Below are 23,652 nucleotides of genomic sequence, written 5' to 3' on the forward strand. Positions count from 1 at the left end.
GACACGAAACGACGAGATGAAAGAAAAATGAAATCGTTTCGTTCGTATGCTTGAATATCGTGCAACTTTGTATGAATGTATATTATTATTATTATCGTCGACCGTGCTTTGCAAAACGATGTAAAGCTGTTGTACCTAAACACGGTTATTCCAAAGCTTAATTAAGGAACTGTTTTACGTCTCCGCTAGGATATGTGAAAGGAGAGACCGGGATTTTTTTGTTTTTTTATTATTATTATTATTATTATTATTACGAACCTCATACTCGCTCACCGATCTTTGAATTTTCTAAACGCAGGTGAAAATTAATTGTAAGCCGTTCGGCTGTCGATAAACTATAGATAACGAATTTCCATTAACGATAAATAAGAAGCAAACAGTACGTACTTCGAGTTAATTGCAATAAAAGAGCGATATCATTCGTGTACGATAAAACCGAGACGTGAGAAGAAGAAAGGAAAAAAGAAAAGACGCAAGCGTAATACCCATACGATGATTACAAATGTACGACGGTATTATTAACGATAATAAATTTGTAGCAAATCTGTACAGAGTCAAATAAATCAAAAACTTTCATAAATCATCGAATCACCCGGTACTCTTTCATTGTTTTTGAATGGTGCCAATGGTAGAGGTTAATGGTTGAATTCGTTTGATTTGAGAAAATTAGAATTAAAGCGCTCCTTTTATGGAATTTGTAAAGTTAATGAAAACAACGTTCAGTGATTATAATAGATCCAAAAAGAATGGGCATGTCTTTGTTTTCGGCAGGTCATGATTTTTGGGCTTCCTTCCATTATTTTATTCCTCTTTATTGGTCTCGTGAGGGCCTATATCCTTCTAATCCCTATATCCCTCTACCTTACTACCCCTTATATTTCTTTCATCCTTGCTTATCCTACTTTCTTTATATCTCCGTATCCCTTACATCCTTGTATCGCCCACGGATCTTTATTTTATTACCACTTATTCTACAGTTTTACGAGAGACAGAATGACGCGCTAAGGAGGTTGTAATAAAATTAACATTTTATTTGAAAAATTCAGACATACACAGATGCGAAAACAATGGTAGCACATTGGTAGCACCGATAAATAGACGTTGAAACGATATAAGGTTAAGTTGAAAGTGAGACTACGCGCGGCTAATTACACCTTCGATTGAGCGGTCCAATTACCAACGACAAGAAACTAGTGGAAGGGGTAATAATATAGATAGCCAATTTTATTTCTTCATCTACGAAACATTAAAAACCGAACAACTTTAGAAGATATCATGTAAATTCGAAAATTAATTAATCTTGACTTTATAAAAATTTCCATAATTATTATTATTGTATACGAGTCAAAGCGACGGTGATCTATATTACTACCTCTTCGTTTATCAGCCTGATAAAGAATAAAGAAAAAAAAAGAACATTGCTCAACTTTTCCACTTTAATTCTACGCTCGATCGCAAACAGCTTGTCGATAAATAGTTCAAAGCACTTGTCTCGTTCTCGGTATTTCATTTTCCTGTAAAAAGGCAAGGAAGCGAATGAGCAAGAGCACGTTTCCTTGCCCCTGTCAATCGTCTTACGGTGACGTATCTAAAATTAGTAATATTAAGTGTATACAGGGTGTTCGACAACAGGTGGGCAATATTTTAAGGGGTGATTCTAGAGATCAAAATAAGACGAAAATCAAGAATAACGAAATAGCGTTTACGGCTTTGTTTTCCAGTTATTAACGTTTAAAAACTCGACCCCTGCCGACGTGACGTTCGGTCGTCGGTGCTGAGCGGATTGCAGGTGTCAGGCGCTTTTTACTCGAATTTTTAAACATTAATTATTGGAAAACAAAGCCGTAAACACTATTTCGTTATTCTTAATTTTCGTCTTATTTTGATCCCTAGAATCACCTCTTAAAATATTGCCCACCTGTTGTCGAACACCCTGTATAAATACGCATTTCGATCTGCCGTTCAAAATCTCTCAGACTTGTTAGAAAAAAGAGAAAGAGAAGAAATTTTCAACTATCGTCGTCATTTTTAGTTTCTCCTGTCACGCACAAAGAATCATGATTACAATTTCTTGGTTCACGATACACGACGGTAAAACATTTTTAGAAATATATTCAATGTATAAGTGAAACAGTCGCTGCATCTCGTAATACAGACAGGTAACAGGAACTTTAGCGGACTAATCTTCGTGGCCCCTGTTATCAATTATGATACCTGTTCAATTTCTGCTCGTTTACGTTTCTCTCGGTGCTAACCAGAATAGAACTATAAAATCACAACAGTATTGTAATTAAAATCTATGTAACAGGTGAAGCGAACTTTCATCCCTCTATCTGTTGGTATAACTTTTATATAACATCGTCGAACTTCAAAATTTTTCATTTACTCTAAAGTTCACTTGACCTATTACCTGATAACGAATGTTCATTAATAAATAAACGAAGAATGCTAGGTTTATTCGAATAAAGACAATTAAGAAATATTCGATCAGCTGTAACAAAATAAAACTTGCAGATTTAATTTCAATTTTGAGACAATCTACAATACTCTTATTTGGAGAGTACCTAATTTCTTTCAATATTCAGGGCAGCATTCCTTTGCATTTAGTTTTATTTTTCTTACACAAGCACTCTAATTTTTTCAATTGTTTTCGTACAAAGTATAGCCTTGCATTTTCTACTGTACAGAATGAAACACAAGTGTTTATCACAACCAAGGTTTATACAATGTTCAAATTTTTGTAAGAATTATTTGGAGAAATTCTATCATTCAAGTTGATTAAAATATTACTTAATTATTTAAGAAATTGGATCTTTTAATTTTGATAAATTATTAATTGAAATATTCATTATTTTGCAACCTGAATGAAAGATATTCTTAAAAATATTCTCCAATCGCTAACTATCGGTGAAAACAGCTATCTGCCTGTAATGGAAAATAATTAGTCGAAAAGAAAAAGTGACAAGTTCGTTACAGGTGTAATTAATATTTTATAGCGATAAATTTGTCAGGTGTACAGCAGATGCAACATGAAACTGTAGAAAAATCAGCTTCTGCGATTCGTCTCGACTAAGGCGTTGCACGGTTACAAGAATAATATATTCGTTCAAATTTTATCAAATTGCCTCGCTTGACGGCCTCGACAGAAGCTATCAGGGATTCTACCATTGGCACTAGAAATTACTCTGTTCAAGTAACGTGAATCTCATAGTCTTTTGATTACGATCGGTTAATAGAAGGTAAATAACAAATGTATTCAGAAGATTATAAAAATCTTGATACAATTTTCAATTGTACAATTCTTTGGATAAGAAAGGGAGAATAAAATGAAATTATGAAGAATTTAGGATAATTGAAATATTATTCATCGGTCTATTTGCAAGCATTTTCTGAAATTTTCCGAGTGTCAGTTTTTAATCGATATTTACATGGTGAAAAGAAGATGTTTTAATTGAGCGTTGCGAGATTAAGAACTTCACCATTGGCACTATTATTGTTTCCCTTTTTACGTTTAACATCTCGTCAAGAATTTCACGTAACAAGAGTAATCGACTCTGAAATATTGATGACAATCGAGAAATTGAAAAAGTTAAATGTTTCATTCACCGAACAGAATAGCGAACCGCGTTCTACCTTACAGAGAAGTTAATCCCATTTCGAGTAACGTAGCCAGTGAATCTTTTACAAAATAAATTATAATTCCAACACGATTTCTAGATAAACGAAATGAAAACTCGTTAATTTCAACGAAATAATAAAATTCCACCCTCGAAAGCAAGAGCACCCTCTTTGCCACGAAGTTAGTCCACGAGATGAGATTCGAAAATACTACGTTCCTGTCGCGATCGCGATCCGTGCAGATTATCATTTCTTCGCGTTTCAAGAAAAATCGTCGTTCTGTTCTACATTTTTTTTTTTGGCACAATAAATCGCGTCTGTGGAGAACGGTAGTGATTAGATTTGAGCTCGACGATTACTCTGGTATAGAAAGGTCTACTTTCAAGGGACACCGGCCGCTAGTCGGTTCACGGATTGAACATTTTTAGATCTCCTTATTTTTCCATCAGGAATTTTTCCGCGAGAGGAGAACTGTGAAAGGTGCAAACACGCCCGGTTCTAAGTATGCCATTTTTCACGGACCGATTCAGGCTAACTCGAGATAATAGAACGACTCGAGTCGGTCTGACCGTCTCGGGATCAATGTCGAATTAATCTTTATGTATATAATATATAGGATAAAATTCAAAAAATACAACCGTAACTACGTTAAATCCAAACGAAAGGACAACAAGATATTTTCCTCGTCGTTTACTTTCGAGAACGACTCGTCGAACATTGCAGCGATTCGAACGTTTTCCCTTTAGAGCAGCGGTTACCTTGAAAGTATAACATTATTCTGTCTAAAGAAATAACGAACAAAGAAAATGAACATACTTTCAATAGCATCGATATTTAGGGTGGTAAATTGAAAGTTTCGATTGATAAATATTCGATTGGTAGACGGGTTCATTTTCATGGTAAAAAGATAGAAGGACAATTCAGTGTCTGAATGCCGATAGGAACCGTTGTTCTATCACGATCGCTCGTTAACTCGTTCGACGATCGATGTAATTAATAAACATTTGACAATCAGTAACAACCAAATCGAGGAGTTTCTTCTATTTCTTTTGATCTATCGAAGCGATTTTAGAAGTACCTCTAACAAGGGGAACTACCCAAGTGTTACACTCACTTATTAATGAAACTTTGCCAGCTTGTAGAGCTCGTCGAGCTGAACACGCCTATACCCCGTTTTGTGGGCAGACGACTAATTGTTTAAAAGATATTAATAAGTAAAGTTAGTTACTACTTACATTGAGAAGTATGACAGACTCACACATACAACTCGCAATCTAGAGATCCACGGTGCAAATCCTTGATTCCCAACATTTCTTTTTTATTTTAATGATAATTTGTCTCTTTCTGAATAACTATTACATAAAAATTATCAAAAAAAAAAAAAAAATATATTTTTGAGAATCAAGGATTTGAACTGAGGACCTTCAGATTGCGAGTCATGGATCCCCTCCGTGGTTAAACACATGATTCGTAATCTTAAGGTCTTCGGTTCAAATCCTGGGTTCCCGTTTTTTATTTTTTTTTTTTTTTTTAATGATAATTTTTATGGAATAGTTATTCAAAAAGAGACAAATTATCATTACAAAAAAAAATGTTGGGAACCAAGGATTTGAACCGTGGATCTCTAGATTGCGAATTGTATGTGTGAGTTTGTCATACTTCAGAATGTAAGGAGTAAGTAATTGTAATTGTTAATATCTTTTAAACAATTAGCCGTCTGCCGCCAAAATGGGGTATAGGCATGTTCAGCTCGACGAGCTCTACAAGCTGGCAAAGTTTCATTAATAAGTGAGTGTAATACTTGGGTAGTTCTCCTTGTAAGATTCACGAAGAATACTCGCGAATGAAACTGATAAACGCGATCAGTTGTCGATGAGAAACACGCTCGTTAAATGCCCACGGAAACCGATCCTCGTTGCACGAATTATATCAATCCCGAATTTAGGTGAGATCGTTTTTGCAACGTACGGTCTGATTAGACTGTAATCTGTTCGGGGTATAGATGACTTCCCCGGGTAGATCGAAAGGTAAAGGAAGACTACTACTTTTCTGACTTTCAGCGAGTAGTTCCCTAACTACTATCAACCGAGGGAAAGCATCTATACTTTGTTTCTTGCTTCGTATGAAATTGCACGGTACACTTCGCGGCAATGTAGACTTCTCTTAAACATAGGGCAGGCCTGTCCAAGTAGGGGAATTTACTCCTGGAACACATGTTTTGGGTCCCCTCCGAGGAGACAGTACCGCCGCTAGGAAAGACAGAGGGACGGTAGTCGGAACCGTCCCATCTTACTTGAAGGAGCAGAGTTGGAAGGGGACCCAAAACATGTGTTCTAGGAGTGGATTCCCCTACTTGGACATGCCTGACATAGGGGATGGAGCCTCAGATTTATAGAAAACCCTACATTGCATCGAAGCGATGTCATTCCATCACTCGACGTGTCCTCGATTTGGCAAACCGTCTACGAAGAGCGGTTCTACTTTCGTTTTCCATCTTCTTCAGCCGTTTCGCTAGCGGTACAGGACGAAGGATAAACAGAGCACCGTACCCAGCTCCGAACACCTCGCCTCTGCAGATCAATCTTACCGATTTATTAAAAAAAAGAATCATTCGATCGAATGAGAAACCGTCCCCGGTTACCGTTCATTCCTGCTCGACGCTGATGTCGACGGTCCTGACCCTCGAAGAGTCCGTAGGAAGCAGCTGAAGACGTTCCGGCTCCACGTCGAGCATGATGATGCACATGAAACTCTTGCCGGACGCCTGGTCCCTCGGGTAGATGGTGACCGGCGCGAATTTGTCCACGGTGCCGTCCACGTAGGCGCGGAGCTTCCTGTACACCTGAGGGAAGTGCCTTCTCAACGAAACACCTCTCAGCTTCAATTGCCTCTGGATGTTCGTGAAACTGATCTCTCGGATCTTCTTCGGTGTGTTCTGGCCGTTGTTGCCGGGTAACGAGGTGAGCACCAGCATCTCCGGGGACTCCATCTCTCTAGTAATGTTGCAGGGAGAGGTGGACTGTTGCCTGCCTTGGGGCGAGGCTGACGACGAGGAGGTATGCTGTCTGTTGACCGAGTCCAAGTGGATCTTCGCGCACCTGGACACCAACTGTCGCTCCCATTTGACCGCCCCGCTGGTCGGCACCTCGCTGACCACGCAAACGGCGACGTACAATACCAGCCTGGTCTCCGGGTTGTAAGACTTGCAGAGCCTGATCACCTCGGCGTACAATTCCGCGCCCATCTCGCTTGCCAGCAAGTCGGACCACCTAACGTACGTAGGCTCGGCCAAGTCCACGAAACCGTTCGCGATGAACTTCTCCGCTGTCTCCGGGCTCGAGAAGAAGCACTTGACTGCACCGCGGCCGTGGGACGCGTAACCGCGTCTCGCCAACGCCGAGATGTGCTTCAAGCTGATCGGATCCTCCTTCGCGGATGATAGCACCTGCTTGCACAGGCTTCCGGCCCGGGAGTGCAGGCAGGTCTTACGGTGACGCTGCCAGTGTGCCCTCCTGCACTCCCTCGAACAATACAGGCAGGTGCAGTTGTGACAACTCTTGTAACTCTTCCTCGCCTCGGCCATAGTGGCCTGGTTGCTGCACTTGTTGTTGCGACATCGGACCATCTTCTCGGTCGCGTTACCGGCGATCAGCCCGTTCGTCTCGTGGTTGTCGAACGAGACTCTTCGTTGACGCAACGGGCCACCCTTCGACTGTATCGCGCCCGTTGTCTTCGAGGGTATCGCGTCGCTGCCCTCGCTCTTGCGTCTCACCAGCTCGCCGACGTAGTACGAGCTGCGCTCCTCAGACGAGGCTCCTTGCACGTCCATCACGCTCCTAGCGGACTCTACGACATTTCCCAATTTTTCCGACCATCAGTATTAAATGACACCTACGCAACAACGATTCGAACGTGTGCCCGCTCTCGGTTGTACCGGGTTCGTCTCCCGAATGCCGACCAAACGAGTCTCCTTCGCTTTTCATAGAAATGCGCTATCATTAGACGCTATTTTTTCATTATTCATCTCTAGGGAGAATCGTTTCGGTCGTCATCATTCGGCGAGGACAGAGGGACCACCGAGCGTATCGAAGCAGAGTGGAACGTGACAATGTAAGCGACTTCGTGTGGATGAAATGAAAATGATTAGAAACCGATCTGGCGATCGATCAGATGCCTGATTATCGTGAACCGTACACGCATGAACGAGAGAGAAAACGGATGTGTCCTACCGAGGGTGCTTTTTAAGTAAGCCCTTTAAGACGGTGCAATAAACGGAAGAAATGCGAACGAAACTGGCCAATAAACGATAGAAACAAGGCGAAAGAAAGAAAATTAAAGTTTGTGAATAGAATGTTGGAAAATAAAGAGGTCTTACGAATTTTTTCGATATTTTGCTTTTTAACGATTCGCGTTCTTCTGCGTTTGAGGCGGTCGGCTTGGTTAACGTAATTAGCTCCGGCTCCCAGATCATCATATTTTCCGCACCGGTTAACTCGTCTCTGATCTGATAAGTTTGTGGCATCGAGAGACGTCTGAATTCAGGGAAGGCGGCACGTTACGATTTCGCCTCCTCCTCCCTGAACTTTAGACGCCGTTTCGTCTCTGCAAAGGTGTAAAACAATGTGAATGGAAAACGAAACGAAAAGGGATGCGTCGCGTCGCGTCGCGTTTTCTTCGTCGCCCGACGACTTGCTCTTTCAACGTCGTCTGAAGTATGCTTGATAATGACTCTGACGAACGGTGTTGGCATTTCTCAACTTTCCTACGTATTCAAAAATATTCATTCTCTAAATGAAATCTTGAACGAAACGCAAACACCGTATCTTAAATCAGTCCTGTCCAAGTAGGGGAATTCACTCTTGGAGAATTCACTCCTTCAAGTAAAATGGGACGGTTCCAACTACCATCTTTCCGAGGAGACAATATCGCTAGGAAAGACGGAGAGATGGTAGTCGGAACGGTCCCATTTTACTTGAAGGATCAGCGTTGGAAGGGGACCAAAAACATGTCTTCCAGGAGTGGATTCCCCTACTTGGACAGGTCTGTCTTAAATGATTGAAAACTGAAAGATCGTAGAAATGTCTATAGGAGAAAGTGAAATAGAAAAATTTAGGGATGGCATGTGAGTGAGGGGTGAGTGGCGACGAGGCGAAGAGAAACGCAAGCGGGCCTTAGATATCCAGGTTGTCATAATCAAACGCACAGTGTGGTTTAATTAAATGAATTTTCATCATTAGCTAGAAAATGAATTTCTAAAATGATAGAGAAAAACCACACTGTGACCGCAGACACACACTCATACAACCGGATGGATACATAGAATTTTGTTGGACAGGGTGTTTAAGCTCTCTCGAGTGGCTCGAGAGGATCCGCCTCAGAACGAAAACTTACATAGTCCTCCTACCTTGGAGGTCTTGGCGTAGGTCGCTGCAGCTCTTCCCGGCTTTCGCATTAGCCTGGCCGACGTTAGTTCGATGTCGCATGGTGGCGGATGTACCGGTTACCACGGGACCAGGCCCAGGACTCGGGGTACGCGACGCGGATGGCAGCCCAAGGAGGGAGTCAAGGACGTCCTCCAGGGTCGTGGAACCGGGGCTCGGTTTGTTCCGCAGAAGAGCTGCCGTCGCCATTGCCTCGTCCGTATCGCTCTGGCCCGATCCTAATCGGTTTCATGCAGGGGTCAAGAAAGAGACAGAGACGTCTGTGTCATCCTCTTCAAACGTCCAATGTGTAATCGTCATTTTAGGAATCGTAGGAATCGTCCGTTTCGTCTTGTTTCGTTGAGTTTTATCATCATGGTTAATACTATTAATTAATTCTCTAAGTGGCAACAAATTCAATATGCTTTTTGCTATTCAGAAGGATAGATAATTATTTTAGAGAGACACTTTGGATGGGTTGTTGCAATAAATTTGATTTAATTTATGAATAATATTAACCGTGATAATTTCAAATGTGAGAGTCATCAGGGTCTTATTTAATTTATTTCGTCTTATGGTGTTCTGTGGTCGTGTTTGGTGTTCGATTTTGGTATACTCTTAACCCTTTAAGTGCCATGGATGGATACATATTGATTCTAATAAATTTAGAATTAATTATTTGATAATTAAAAATGTTTTTTGTAATATTTTGTTGCATGAAATTGATTCTGTAAGTCAGAATAGTGAGATTTAGGGGTAGAAACTATCGGCATATCATTCTGGGAAGCGGTCGGTAAATTATTTTGGATCAGCGCCAAGTAATTAATATAATTAGAAAAAAAAGGTGTGATAAAGTTCTAAGTGTTGTTAATATTGCTTTCATTAATACGTACATGCCACTATAATCATATTTTTAATGTAGTAACAATAAATAGTAAATAAATAAACGCATAAATTGTTGCTTAGAAGGACTTAGAATACAAATTCACGTTTTAAATCTGCCGGATCTCGCGCCTGAATTAAAAATTAGATCAGCGCCATCTAGCGGAATGTACACCGAACTAACGATTTCTAATAGGAGAGCAGAATGTGCAAGGAGGTCTACCAGGAGGTAGACTATGCACACTCATGGAAAAATCATTAATAACTCTTTTTCTAGGAACAATTTATGAACTTTTATGATTGATACTTAAAGTACAGGCTTGTAGCTACTTTCACATATAAGTTTTGTTAAGATCCAGCCAGTAATTAATTAATTATAACAGTTTTAAGATCGACCGCTCGATCCGCGCTTACTTCAGGTAGGGATCTTTCTCGATTTTCTGCTTTCCGGTGATCGATTTCCGTACTTCAACGATTAAAGAATAAAGAATAGTATCCTAGCTTTCTTCTAGCATCGATTTTACGAGCCTCCTATAAGTAATTAATTAATTATTAGCAATTTTAGATGCACCGTGCGATAAAAACTGTGACGCGGTATAGGTTTTTCATTATTTTCTCGTTTCTCGTGTTCAATTTCTGCAGTCTAATGATTAAAGAATCAATTTTAGTGTATTAGCTACTTTCACATACAAGTTTTGTAAAGATCCAGCCAGTAATTAATTAATTATAACAATTTTAAGGTCGACCGCTAGGACTGCATGTACTCCCGGTCGGGATTTTCGATAGTTTTCTAGTTTCCGGTGATTAATTTCTGTGTTTTAACCATTAAAGAATGGAGTGTGAAGTACTAGCTATTTTCTAGTACAGGTTTTGTGGATATTCTATGCTTAATTAATTCGTTATTAGCGTTTTAAGAGCAACCGCGCGATGATAATCAGCATCCGGTAGAGATTTTCATTGAAATTCTCGTTTGTCGTTACTAATTCTTATACTTTAAGAATTGGAGAATAAAGCCTGAAGTTATAGTTACGTTCTACCATAACTTTTGTTAACAATTGGCGTCAGAATAATTAGTTATTAACAGTTTTTCGAGTGAGCGTCCCTGTAGTTCGAGACCGACGTTTCTATATTTGCTCATATTTAATTAATTACTGACAAAATCCTAACGAATCTTATATGTGAAAGTTGCTACGGGTATGTACTTTAATAATAAATTATAAAAGTTCATAAATTGTTTGCAGGAAATGAGTAATTAATGATTCTTTTCTAGAAACTTTGAAGACCAACTTTCTTTCCTGCTCTCCTGATCAACAGCGCCATCTAGCGGACGATGGAGGAACTAACTACCCAAAAAAGTTAGGTCGCTACACGCATAGAGAAATATCATTAATTACTCATTTTCTGCAAACAATTTATGAACTTTTATAATTTATTCTTAAAGTACATACTCGTAGCAATTTTCACATATAAGTTTCGCCAGGATTCTGCCAGTAATTGATTGAATATCAGCAATTATATGAATGGCGGCATCGAGCTACAGGAGCGATCACTCTAAAAATCGCTAATAACTAATTAATTACTTACAGAAGGCTCGTAAAACCAATGTTAGAAGAAAGCTAGGATCCTATTCTTTATTCCTTAATCGTTGAAGTATGGAAATTGATCACCGGAAAGCAGAAAATCGGGAAAATCCCTACCTGAAGTAAGCGCGGATCGAGCGGTCGATCTTAAAACTGTTATAATTAATTAATTACTGGCTGGATCTTAACAAAACTTATATGTGAAAGTAGCTAATACGCTAAAATTGATTCTTTAAACATTAGACTGCAGAAATTGAACACGAGAAACGAGAAAATAATGAAAAACCTATACCGCGTCACGGTTTTTATCGCACGGTGCATCTAAAATTGCTAATAATTAATTAATTACTCATATGAGGCTGGTAAAACCGATGTTAGAAGAAAGCTAGGATACTATTCTTTATTCTTTAATCGTTGAAGTGCGGAAATCGATCACCGGAAAGCAGAAAATCGAGGAAGATACCTACCTGAAGTAAGCGCGGATCGAGTGGACGATCTTAAAACTGTTATAATTAATTAATTACTGGCTGGATCTTAACAAAACTTATATGTGAAAGTAGCTACAAGCCTGTACTTTAAGTATCAATCATAAAAGTTCATAAATTGTTCCTAGAAAAAGAGTTATTAATGATTTTTCCATAGGTGTGCATAGTCTACCTCCTGGTAGACCTCCTCGCACATTCTGCTCTCCTATTAGAAATCAGTAGTTCGGTGCACTTTCCGCTAGATGGCGCTGATCTAATTTTTAATTCAGGCGCGAGATCCGGCAGATTTAAAACTTGAATTTGTATTGTAATGCCTTCTAAGCAACATTTTATGCGTTTATTTATTTATTATTTATCTTTATTATATTAAAAATATGATCATCGTAGCATGTACGTGTTAATGAAAGCAATATTAAGAATACTTAAAACTTTATCAGACCTTTTTCTTTTAATTATATTAATTAATTTGGATCTAATAATCTTTTGTTTATATTTTCGTATAAACCAAGTAATTGCTTTTAATTAAATTTCATTAATTCCTTTTCTCTAAAAACAAAATAATAAATGTACATGTACTTACGTAAATGTTAAACAACGGATACTTAAATAATTCTGAATTTATTTCTAATCTCCACTTAAAGGGTTAATTCTGTTGATGCCTAAGAAATAAGACTAAGAAAAAGAAAAACAGGAGAAAGAAAAAGTAAAGAGTGTTGAAGGAACAGGATGTGGAAAGGTAATTAGAGACGCCCTCGATTTTTCTTCACCTCTCATCTACTTTTCTACGATTATTCTACGTGTACAGTCTACTTGCACTGTCTACTGTCATAGATACTACTATCGGATGCTATTCTACTTCTAGCGTGCGCTTTCTTCCTCGTCGAGACTCGGGAAAGCGCAAGGAGGCAAATTAAAAGAAAAAAAAAAAAAAATAAGAAGATAAAAACAAAGAAAAAGGTGAGTACCAAGCGGAAAAAAAAGGACGAGCCTTTCTTTGAAAGCCCTTTTTGGTCGTTCAGACGACAACCTTCGTTCTCTGTCCGGCCGGATGGAACAGCGAAAAAGAGTTTTATCGTTTCACGCTCTATTTCCGGCTGAAAATATTAGAGCAGCGACGCGTCGCAAATCATGGGGGATCGAGAGGATGGTGTAGGAAATGTGAGAACAAACAACGGCCGAAATAAGACCGTTAAAGAAAGAGAAAGAATAAGAAAGAAAATGAACGAAAAGGCGAAAGCGATAGCGACGAAACAAATACAGCACTTACCGTGACGACAAAAGCGAAACCGCGTCATCATTAATTAAAGTAATCAATATTACGCACATTTACGCGTGTACGGATCATAATAAATTTCTACATCGATACAGGAAAAAGGGAATAAAGGAATGATAAATCAAAAGTGATAAAGAAAAATAGCAAAGAAACTTAAGAGGTTATGGACGCAACAAACGCAAAATGTAATGACAATAATTTATTGTAGTCAAGGGTAAATTACGCAATTCTACAAAGAAATGATAAATCGTTGGCGTTTTCTCCGAACAATAAGTACGGAATCACTTAAGAAAGGCAAAGAAAAATAATAATAAAGCACCGGCGCGCAGAACCATCCGCTACGATTGAAACAGAGAAACTTCCTTAAAAATAGGGAGAGAGAAAAGAAGAAAAATTATAATATAATCCAATGCAAACTAAATACATTAACAGTGGATGCGATTCTTACAATTTGATGAAGAAAAAAAAAAAAATATCAATATACAAATGCAAAGAGGAGGAGCATAAAGAAATAATGATGTAAATTTTTTGTTTTTTAAATTGCCTGTGTTTATACCGACGGTTCTGCGAACGCTGCACTCGTAATTAAAAGAGTAACGATAATAATGACATAATAATAATTAATGGTAATTAATAATAATAATAATAATATCAACGCGTTTTGCAAGTAATAATGAACGGCGTATACGAATCATACGTACGTATACATATATGTACCTATCAAATTATATATAATATATATATGTGTATGTATATAACGAGCTAGCTAATAGGTATCAATGTAAACGTGGACAACTTTACAATAAACATACATGAACGCAAGAAAAGTAATTGCTACTGGTAAAAGTAAAGGGGTAGAGACTAATCTGAGACACGGGGCATTTCCCCCCACAGAAAAAAAAAAAAATAGACACTTGTGTTCGTGTGAGTTCTCTGTGTATAACAATGATAATCGTGTAGAGAGCAAAATAGGGGGAAAAAAAATAAAATAAAAAGAAAAAATGTGGGAGAGGATAAGGGACGTGTATATTCGTGAAGCAATAAGAGGGGGTGGTTTTTCTTCCAACGACGAGGGGCGATCGTAACAAAGTAACAAAGTCAACTACAAAATTATTCGCGTGACAAAATAATAAAAAGAAGAGAATAATCTTGGCGTAAAAACGAACGAGGCTCGTATAAAGTCTGCCAGGGAACCCGTCCACACGATCGCATCTCCTCGAGATGAAACGGCTCGAAGGGGTTGCCTGTGGAATGACGCGGACCACGTCGACGAGAATCCATTGAAATTTAATATTAATAACATTGATTTACAATTGCGAGCCTCAGGCTATCGGATGCATCGATAAACATTATTCTTAAACGAATTTCTTTGCACATGGTTGTTACAAGAGACTCTGCTTTCCTTATAAAACGATTTGAATTGTACATTGAAATTTAATACATACTTTTTACACGATACTTTCTCTTTTAATGCTTCCAAGTAAACGCTTTCCCATAGTCAATGCAAATCTAATATACAGAAATTAGAGCTTCCAAGTTATTTACAATGTTAGGCTGGAAATCTCTTAATTACTGGGAAATTATAATTAATTTTGCCTCTAATTAACATCTCCTCATTTTACAATGTTTGCCAATGTATTCGCAAGCTTTAGTTTCATTTTATCGTTGGATTCATCGTCGACGTACCTCGGTGAATTTCACAAAATAGCAAAACGTGTACGAAAAGGGTGGACTTCCAGCTTCGAGTTACCCTGATCTGTGTGTTTCTTTAGGCGTGTAATGTTTCAATTTCATCACGGTTACGAACAACGTGGCATTTTATTCGGATATTCAAGCAACGATATAATACACGTTGTTTAAAAACACGTTCGCGGGTTTACAGGCTGACGAAAACGATAAACGAAAGATAGAAAATATACGAAATGATAATCCAGGTGGGCGTAGCAGTGCAATCAAGAAAATTAATGTACAGTCGATGACCTCAGAAGCACGTATACTGTCAAGCTTTTTCATTGCTTAATATTTAATAGATCTGTTACCCCTTTTGCTTTCTATTTTTCAAAGGATTAATCTCATAAGCATTGCACCCTTCGATATTCGACTCCCTCGGACCTTATAATATTTCTAATTAAATTCTTCTCTTCTAACTATAATTTATACATAAATATATATGTAAAAAATGAAGCAAAATTACGCTTCGTATGGTTTATAATTGAAGTTTCAGAGCTCGGTCCTAGGAGTATTAGTTTCAAAGAAATTTATAAACTTTCTATGAGCAATTTACACGTTAAAGCTAGTTCGTTGTCTCTCTTACTCATCCACGACAAAACTGCTGGAGAAACATTGCAATTTCTTCTCGTTAAACTATTAATCGCTTCATTATCGAGCCTCGGGAAACGAACAACCGTCCGACTTAACGCTACGAACGCGATAATTGCACTTGCATAATTAATTATCACTAGATCCTACCTCTACTATAAAATTGATCCAAAAATATCTATCATTAAACACCGGACTCTTAACAGGCACGATAGTTATACGAATAATTATCCAACATCTTTAACGATACCCAGAAAAATATAAACAATTCAATTTTATCGTCGTCTGATCTTTAGTGACAAGAAAGGGAAGCGACCGAGTGTGGAAAAATTGCGTGACAAGGTAAAAAATAGTGCAGAAGCTGGCGTAAAAGGAGAAAACGAATGGGAATATGGTGCTTCCACATGGTTTCCATCGACAATCCTTCCAGGAACATTCTCGCGTGGCTCGTAGAAAAATAGAAAACATCTGAGCGTTGGGAAATTATTTACAAGAGGACGAGAGAACGTTTACTTTCCCAAATATAAAACGAGATTCCTTCGCGCCTGTGATTTTCCAATCGACCCGAGGAGTCACGTGCGTGATCGTTCGATCACGACTTGCGAATTCGGCAACGATCCGAGCCAAAACACGATCCACGTTGGATCATTCGTCGACGTAATCGAGCAGACGAGTCTCTGAAACCACGTCAGAGAAAACTCTTCCAAGAAAACCGTTCGCTACTCCCTGCCAACTTCGGAATTTAACCAATAGAAGTCAGAAGATACAAGTACTCTATCCGTCAATATTCATCATTTTCTGAAACTGCAACGCAAGTTGAATTCTGAAGCACAATTTTTCTAGATTCTCCACTGTATACTTGCCCTCCACAGATGCTACGGTTACTCTATGTACACTGGATTACAGCTGGAGGATGATCAACAGGCCAGTGAATGGCACCAGAAGCTCTCAAATAGCGATAACAACGTTTCTGATATGTCTTACAGCTCTCTGAACACCTGTCGAACCAGAAGAATCATCATTTACTCTCTAAGAATTCTTTACAAAGCTTTATCCCTCTCTAAACTGGATCCTAAGCTTCCATCCTCGTTTCAGCAACGAATTCCTAATAACTCTGAACAGCTATCCACCTGCTCGAGCTTCTCTGCCAGGATCAACGAAGGAGCTTCTAAGTTGCAAGATCATCGGCTACACGATAGTAACGCGAATCGTCTTCGTCAGCTGTGATCGTGTAAGCCCGAGGCGAACGTGTTTGCTGCAATTTTCGCGAGGGGTATTATAACCGTGTTCTTGTTTCGTTTTGTACGTGTTCTGCTTTTCCGCTAGGCGAGCAGCAACTCACCGCGGTGTTGACGCTGTTGTTGTTGTTGCTGCTGCTGCTGTTGCTGTTGTTGCTGATGATGAAGCTGACGATGATGAGACGAATGATGATGATGGTGATGGTGATGATGATGGTAACCGAGCGACGAGGACGGCGATGGACATAGACTTCCACCGCCGCCGCCTAACTGCTGTTGTTGCTGGTTATCGTCGCGTGTCGGCGTCAGATCCAAGAACAGACCGGAAGTAGCCGAGTCGATGCAGGTGCAGGACTCGTTACCGGTCGCGTTGCATCCGGGACAGCATTCGGTATCCGTCGCCAGGCTCATCGGCGTCTCCGGCGAGTCGACGGGTCTCGTGCCGACGAACGAGCTCTCCATCCAACACAGCTTCACGCTCCCTTCGAGGACAAGTTGAATTTCATTAGGGGATAGAGATCAGCAAAGAAGCCGGCTGCAGCTGCCACTGCTCGCTGACTTATCTTTCGCGTTAACGAGGACAAAACTCTACTTCCATCTATGTAATAATGATCCTCCTCGTTTGTTCGCGAATGAAATAGAAAAAAAATAAAAATAAAAAATAAAATAAAAAAAGAAAGGAACAAACGCTTTTTGGTTAAACACGCGTGCTCTCGTTCGGGTTCTTAGTTAGCAGCGTTTTTGTGTTGACAAGACCGCAATCTCTGATTAGTGGAGAAGCTCTAAACACGGAAATATTAATTACAACGCAAACAAAGCTGACAAACACGACACACACACACACACACACACACACACACACGGTTATTGACAGACAGGTTCGATGATCGTTACTCTCTTCGGGATCGATGGATCTTTGGATGATCGTAAGAGCAGCTAACTACATCCACGTGTTATCCTCGCGTACTGTTCTTCTCTTTCTCTCTCGATGTTTGTTTTAATTTTGTCACTAAGGTCAACCGAGTGGCGGGGTAAGTTCGCTCGCACCGAAAAGCGTCGGAGACACGAGAGGGGTGATTCAAACTTCAGGGTAATCTATTTCGGGGCCAACACGTCCACGCTGCTACAAGGCTATCGAAATAGTAACCAGTCGCCTCTGCATACTTTCGGCGAGACTTTTCGGTGATTAAAGATCAACGTTGGACTAAGGTGGCCACGGCTGCTAGCGGAGATCCTTCGTGATTCTAGCCCTTCCTTCAACCACCACGATTATTTCTCTTCTCATTTCTTGTCCGACCTTGTTAATCCATATTCCAGAATTTAATGCCAAGGCAGTTGCCTAATACATTTGGGGAATTTTTTTCGACCGTCCAGAGCGACTGCCACGTTCTAACACTTCTCACGTTTATTAACAGCGACTGTCAGATTCTCAGAAAATTCTAATCTACGATAGTCCAACAGAGTTTCAGGGATTGCAAGAAGATCAGCATCCTCTGTACAAATTTTCATCCATGATATAAGAGAAGAAATCAACGACGTTTCAAATACTGAAGTATTGCGTTCGCTGAAACGAACGAGCAAGGATGCTGGGTCACGCTTTTCAAAGCGATTCTCGTTAGTAGACAAAAAGACGAACGGAAGTGGTGCTCTGAGCAGTTGGTAGTGACATAGACGAGTGAAAAATAATGTTACAAACATTCCTTCTGGTCTAACGGTGAACCAGATACAGACAAAACATATACAGACAGTCAGACAGGCAGGTAGACAGAATAAGAAGAAGAAGAAGAAGAGTGAGGTGTCTAAGTCGCAGAATATAGATGCAGAGGCAACGAGAAACACATCAAGACGGAAAACTCAAAATTACCTTTGTCGTGAAGAGTAAAAGTGGTGATGGTTGTAGTGGTGGTGGTGGTGGGATGTAATATTTTACTTTTTTTTTTTTACTTTTTTTTGGCAGGGGTTGTTTAGTGCTCACCTCTGGGGCTGGTCGACCTTGCTCCACCCCTGTCGTCCCAGTCTTCAGGTCGAGGTCGAGGCGACAGCCTGCCACCTCCACCAACCTCCTGACCGCTTTGCACGTAGTGCACAATGGCCGAGGTTACCTCCTTTATCGAGTTCCTTACCTCTAGCTGCTGATTCGTTGTCTGCTGTTGTTGTTGCTGTTGCTGCTGCTGCTGCTGCTGAAACAGACGACAGAGTTTTAATATTCTCATTCGATTATTTCGTTCATTGGACAGAAATTAACCCTTTCAGGAGGATTCTTAATCTTCCATGGAGTATTATTAATTTAAATCAAGAATTTAACGCAATAAGTACAGAATTATATTATAAATTACTATAACAACTTCAAAGGGTTAATTTGAAGAACCTCGAGGGGGTTTTGGCAAATTAAATGACCGCGAAACGAGAAGAGACAGGGTTTCGCCAGGGTTGACATTTTTTCGTAACTCGCAGGTAATTAAAAAATCTGTGGAGGGGCGATTTAACCTTAGAGAAGGGCGAGCATCGGGTAACAGTCAATTTGTCTCGGGTTCCAAAGGCCACGAGACGCCGGCATGGCTGTTTTATGCCAGAATGTATAATTATAGAAACGTCGCCGCGTTTCTGCGCTGTCTGCGTAAATTAAAAATAAATTTCAAACAAAGAGGAAGTCGAAGAAGACGGCGAGCCTGGGCCGGAATTTATTCTTCAAATTAATGAAAATATCAAAGGCGTTCTACGATTTTACAATTTTTTCATTTTACGATACGAACCTTGTTTGCTGCTTGCAACTGAGGAAGAATACCCTGAGCAAGACGTTCCGCCGGTGTTCGAGGATTCGTCAATCGTTCCTGCGAACGCCAGCCCAAGTACGGCTGTCGATGGTTGAACGACGACCTCGCCGAACTCGCTGGCGAACTTCCGGCACTGTTCAGCAAGCTGGTGCTCCATCTCGAAAATACAGGCGGCGTGGGACTCGGACTTAGAAGAGCACCTTTATGAAATCATTAGAAAAAAGAAGATATTACTTCCAAGCATCGACAAGATATGCAGCGGCAGCTCTCGATCCGAGGTAAAGAGTGAAGTACCACGGTGGCGCAGAGTACTTAAAGGGTTAAGTAAAGCTTAACCCTTCTAGATTTAATTAACACAGACATACTGGAAGCTACTTTTCGTTACGACCTTGCATCCCTTTCCTAGTTTCCAACGAATTAACCAAGCTTAGTTAACCCCCAGGATGGCGGACCAGGGAGAGAGGCGGAATTTTAATTCAATTTCGCCTTTCTATATTTTACAATATTCCTTGTAAATTATTCCTCCGATATATCAATATTTTCTATTCTTCAAATTTGTTCTAATTAACAGAAAATTTTGTACAATAATGAATGAAATGGCAATTAAAGTTTTAAGCGGTAGCGTACGAGATTACAAAGCCTCGAACTGGGGATTAAATTAGGATTGTTCCTCCTCTTGTTGGAAGCATCCTCGAACATTTTCGAGCCACCCTAAGAGACAACCCTTTCGCAAAGGATGCGACGACGTAGATCGGTTCGACGCGTTCTCTGTGAGACGGCGGCTCGCAGGGAAGCGAATTAATCGAATTAACTTGCCCTGCTAAATTTATTAGCCGCTTCCTACCGGCCATTACTCGCCGTAGCCAGAGAATATCCGTGACTGTGTCGCACGCCGAGAAACGGAGACGCGCGTAAATGAAATTGGCCGACGCTGTGCGCTAATTTCGGACGCTCCGCCACTTTTTACCAGGATGAAAGCCGTCGGCGTAATAGTTGCCTCGATATTACGCCGAACGGTTGAATAATTTCATAAACAATTAAGAGAAGATTGTGAATATTATCTTTTTTTTTTAATTATTTTTATGCCATCTCTCGAATGAAGTGAAATAAATAATATTAAATTTACCTGTAGTCGGCTGTCTATTGGAAGACGACGAAAGGGAGGATAGGGAAGTGGTTTTCGAGCCCAAAGCACGCCAGCCTCCGTGCTGCGACGCATCGGAGTGCCTCTTTAACCGGAAACCATCGCGAGCCGCGGGAGAATTCTTGTACCAATCCGGGACGTTCAGTCTCTGAAGAGATCTTTGAACTCTGAGCTCGTGTTCACTCGGCACTCGTTCGCCAACCTTCTGCAACTCGTTCTCCGGCGGCTGTAACATTGAAAACATCAATTTCATTAGAAAAAATGCAATTAATTAAGCCTGACACGATTTGAAAAATTTATATTCGACCCAAGTTTATTTTCCAGAGAGAATCATGAAAAGGTAGATTATTCCCAGTAATTTCTTCAATTATTCCTCGCAAAACACCCGGTTAAACATATCCCATACATTAAACGTGAGAACCGCGTTGTGCTGCTTCTGACTTCCACGTTATGCAATTCGCGGGGAAAATTTAACGGCATAATCAGCGGGTATCGATGAGATTCCATTCTCTCGTAATTAATTAGGTGAACAATATATAAATTTCGTCTATAATCTTATCAATGAAAAAATAAAAGGCAAATGGTTTAACATCGAGCTGATATTCCTATTGATATTCAAACGATCAGAGTAAACAAGCTGGCAGAATATTAAATCGTTAATTAATAAACATATTAAACGCGTAGAACACGTAGATGAACGGAACATAGCAATGGACAAATGACGATAAAGAAATAACGAGGCCGTGTGAAATACTTCAAGTGGACTCATTGGAAACCGCTCGTTCCGAGACAATAACCGCTTAAATCGTTTTCCAATGTCACAGAGAGCTGGCACGTTGTAAAACAGACGGAAAATGATCGATCAATTTTCCCGTCGAAACGCGAAGGCGGTACTCGTAGGATGCGGATTGCTTGTGTCGAAGGCTAAATGAAAGCCTCAGGAAAATCATTGACCGTACCCGTGTGTAGGATGCTCGTGAAAGTCAAGTAATTTTAACTCGTTCAGCCAGTACTTTTCTTTTTTTTTTTTTTCCTCTCTCGTTGATGAGGGGATATTACACTACTGGTAAAAAGTTTCAAATCACCTAATTTTATTGCTGTCGTACACTACTCAAGACGTTAATGGTTATAGTGAAAATGGATATTTTTTGGTATAAGATATATTGCAATTCCAATTATTAAAAATAAAATTTTTTATTGGGAATATTGGTACTTGAAAATTGGTAATTGGAAATTAGTAATATTGGTCACTGATAATACTGACAATTGGTAATAGGAAATTAGTGATATTGGTCATTGATAATGCTGACAATTGGTAATTGGAAATTAGTGATATTGGTCACTGATAATACTGACAATTGGTAATTGGAAATTAGTGATACTGGTCACTGATAATACTGACAATTGGTGATTGGAAATTAGTGATATTGGTCACTGATAATGCTGACAATTGGTAATTGGAAATTAGTGATACTGGCACTGATAATACTGACAATTGGTAATTGGAAATTAGTAACATTGGTCAGTGATAATACTGACAATTGGTAATTGGAAATTAGTAATATTGGTCACTGATAATACTGACAATTGGTAATTGGAAATTAGTAATACTGGTCACTGATAATACTGACAATTGGTAATTGGAAATTAGTGATATTGATCATTGATAATGCTGACAATTGGTAATTGGAAATTAGTGATATTGGTCACTGATAATACTGACAATTGGTAATTGGAAATTAGTGATACTGGTCCCTGATAATACTGACATTTGGTAATTGGAAATTAGTGATACTGGTCACTGATAATACTGACAATTGGTAATTGGAAATTAGTGATATTGGTCCCTGATAATATCACCAATTAATAACATCAATAAATTATAATATTGGTAAACTATCGGTAGTTTTCTAAGTCCTCTATATAAAAAGTACTGTAAATGATAGAACAAAGAGTAATTAAAGAAAAAAAATTCAGACGAGAGTCAGTATTTACGTTGATGAATTACGACTAGGAGAGGCTCGACGAACGGAAGTCCATCTTTTACAGGATGTCCAAATTTAGCGGCTGGTTTACGTTCACGGGATGGAGATTTCTGTTAGTTTGCGATACAGCTGCAAAAACAGCTTTCCTTTACTACAAACATTCGTTTACGTTAGTGTCTAGGTTACTATCTTTTCGCAGCTTTTGAAAACGACCGATACCTGTTTTTATATTAAAATTCAAGAGACGATCTGAAATTTATAATCGATGATATACGGTACAAACCTGCAACGCGAAATCTTCGATACACTTTTTCAACATGATTCGTCGTTGCGTCAAATAAATTTGCAATTGATCTAAATCGATCGATCTAACCTCGATTCTAACGGTGAAAATTGACATACGATTAATCGTACGTGGTAATTGAATGAAAATATTCGATTCACGATAATTCAGTGAGAAATTTCATTTAATTGCTTCAAATCAGATTTTTATTTAAACATGTTCATTTACACCGAGGCAATCGATTGATGTTAATATAACATTAAAAGTATACATGCTAATATACAGGGTGACCCACATAACTCTTAACAGCTCAATATCTTAAAAACTATGACATCGATTTTAAACTTCTTGGTCTTAAATTGCATGGATCTGAAGGGCCTTTCTAACTACATAAACATAATGAAGTGGTCCACCCTTCTCCTCTAATGGGGGACGGGGGTACCTTCATAATTTTAAATGGAATCCCCTATAAAACGTTACATATTTAGATTCTACAGGAAAAAACAAGTAATTTTGTCTGAAACATTTTTTTGTCAGATATTTCCACGATGAGATTATACGTCCTATTTTCAAAATGCTATTTTTTCAGGTATTTCGCCGAAACTATTTCTGAAACCTATCAGGAACTATAGAACTATTGCGGGTGCAAAT

At 39.3% G+C, this 23,652-nt stretch overlaps 1 protein-coding gene across 11 annotated transcripts in view; it reads right to left on the reverse strand.

Annotated features, from left to right (window-relative positions):
- Positions 1–1,006: 1,006 nt before the first annotated feature.
- LOC117608047 (uncharacterized) overlaps positions 1,007–23,652 on the reverse strand; it is a 62,877-nt gene continuing 40,231 nt past the window's right edge. For 2 of the 11 annotated variants that reach the window (XM_076693377.1, XM_076693378.1), the window contains exons 7-12: positions 20,716–20,959; positions 19,569–19,789; positions 18,791–18,995; positions 16,920–17,297; positions 9,023–9,277; positions 1,007–7,464 (exon numbers count right to left, since the gene is read on the reverse strand). In XM_076693377.1, the coding sequence (XP_076549492.1) occupies positions 6,263–7,464; positions 9,023–9,277; positions 16,920–17,297; positions 18,791–18,995; positions 19,569–19,789; positions 20,716–20,959 (2,505 nt within the window). In that variant the 3' untranslated portion in view covers positions 1,007–6,262. Of the gene's footprint in view, positions 7,465–8,012; positions 8,221–9,009; positions 9,278–16,919; positions 17,298–18,790; positions 18,996–19,568; positions 19,790–20,715; positions 20,960–23,652 lie in introns of those variants that run through there. The other 9 variants (XM_076693380.1, XM_076693379.1, XM_076693384.1 and 6 more) reach the window with 9 other exon arrangements.

The sequence above is a fragment of the Osmia lignaria genome, chromosome 3 (assembly GCF_051020975.1).
Source record: "Osmia lignaria lignaria isolate PbOS001 chromosome 3, iyOsmLign1, whole genome shotgun sequence".
NCBI lineage: Eukaryota > Metazoa > Arthropoda > Insecta > Hymenoptera > Megachilidae > Osmia > Osmia lignaria.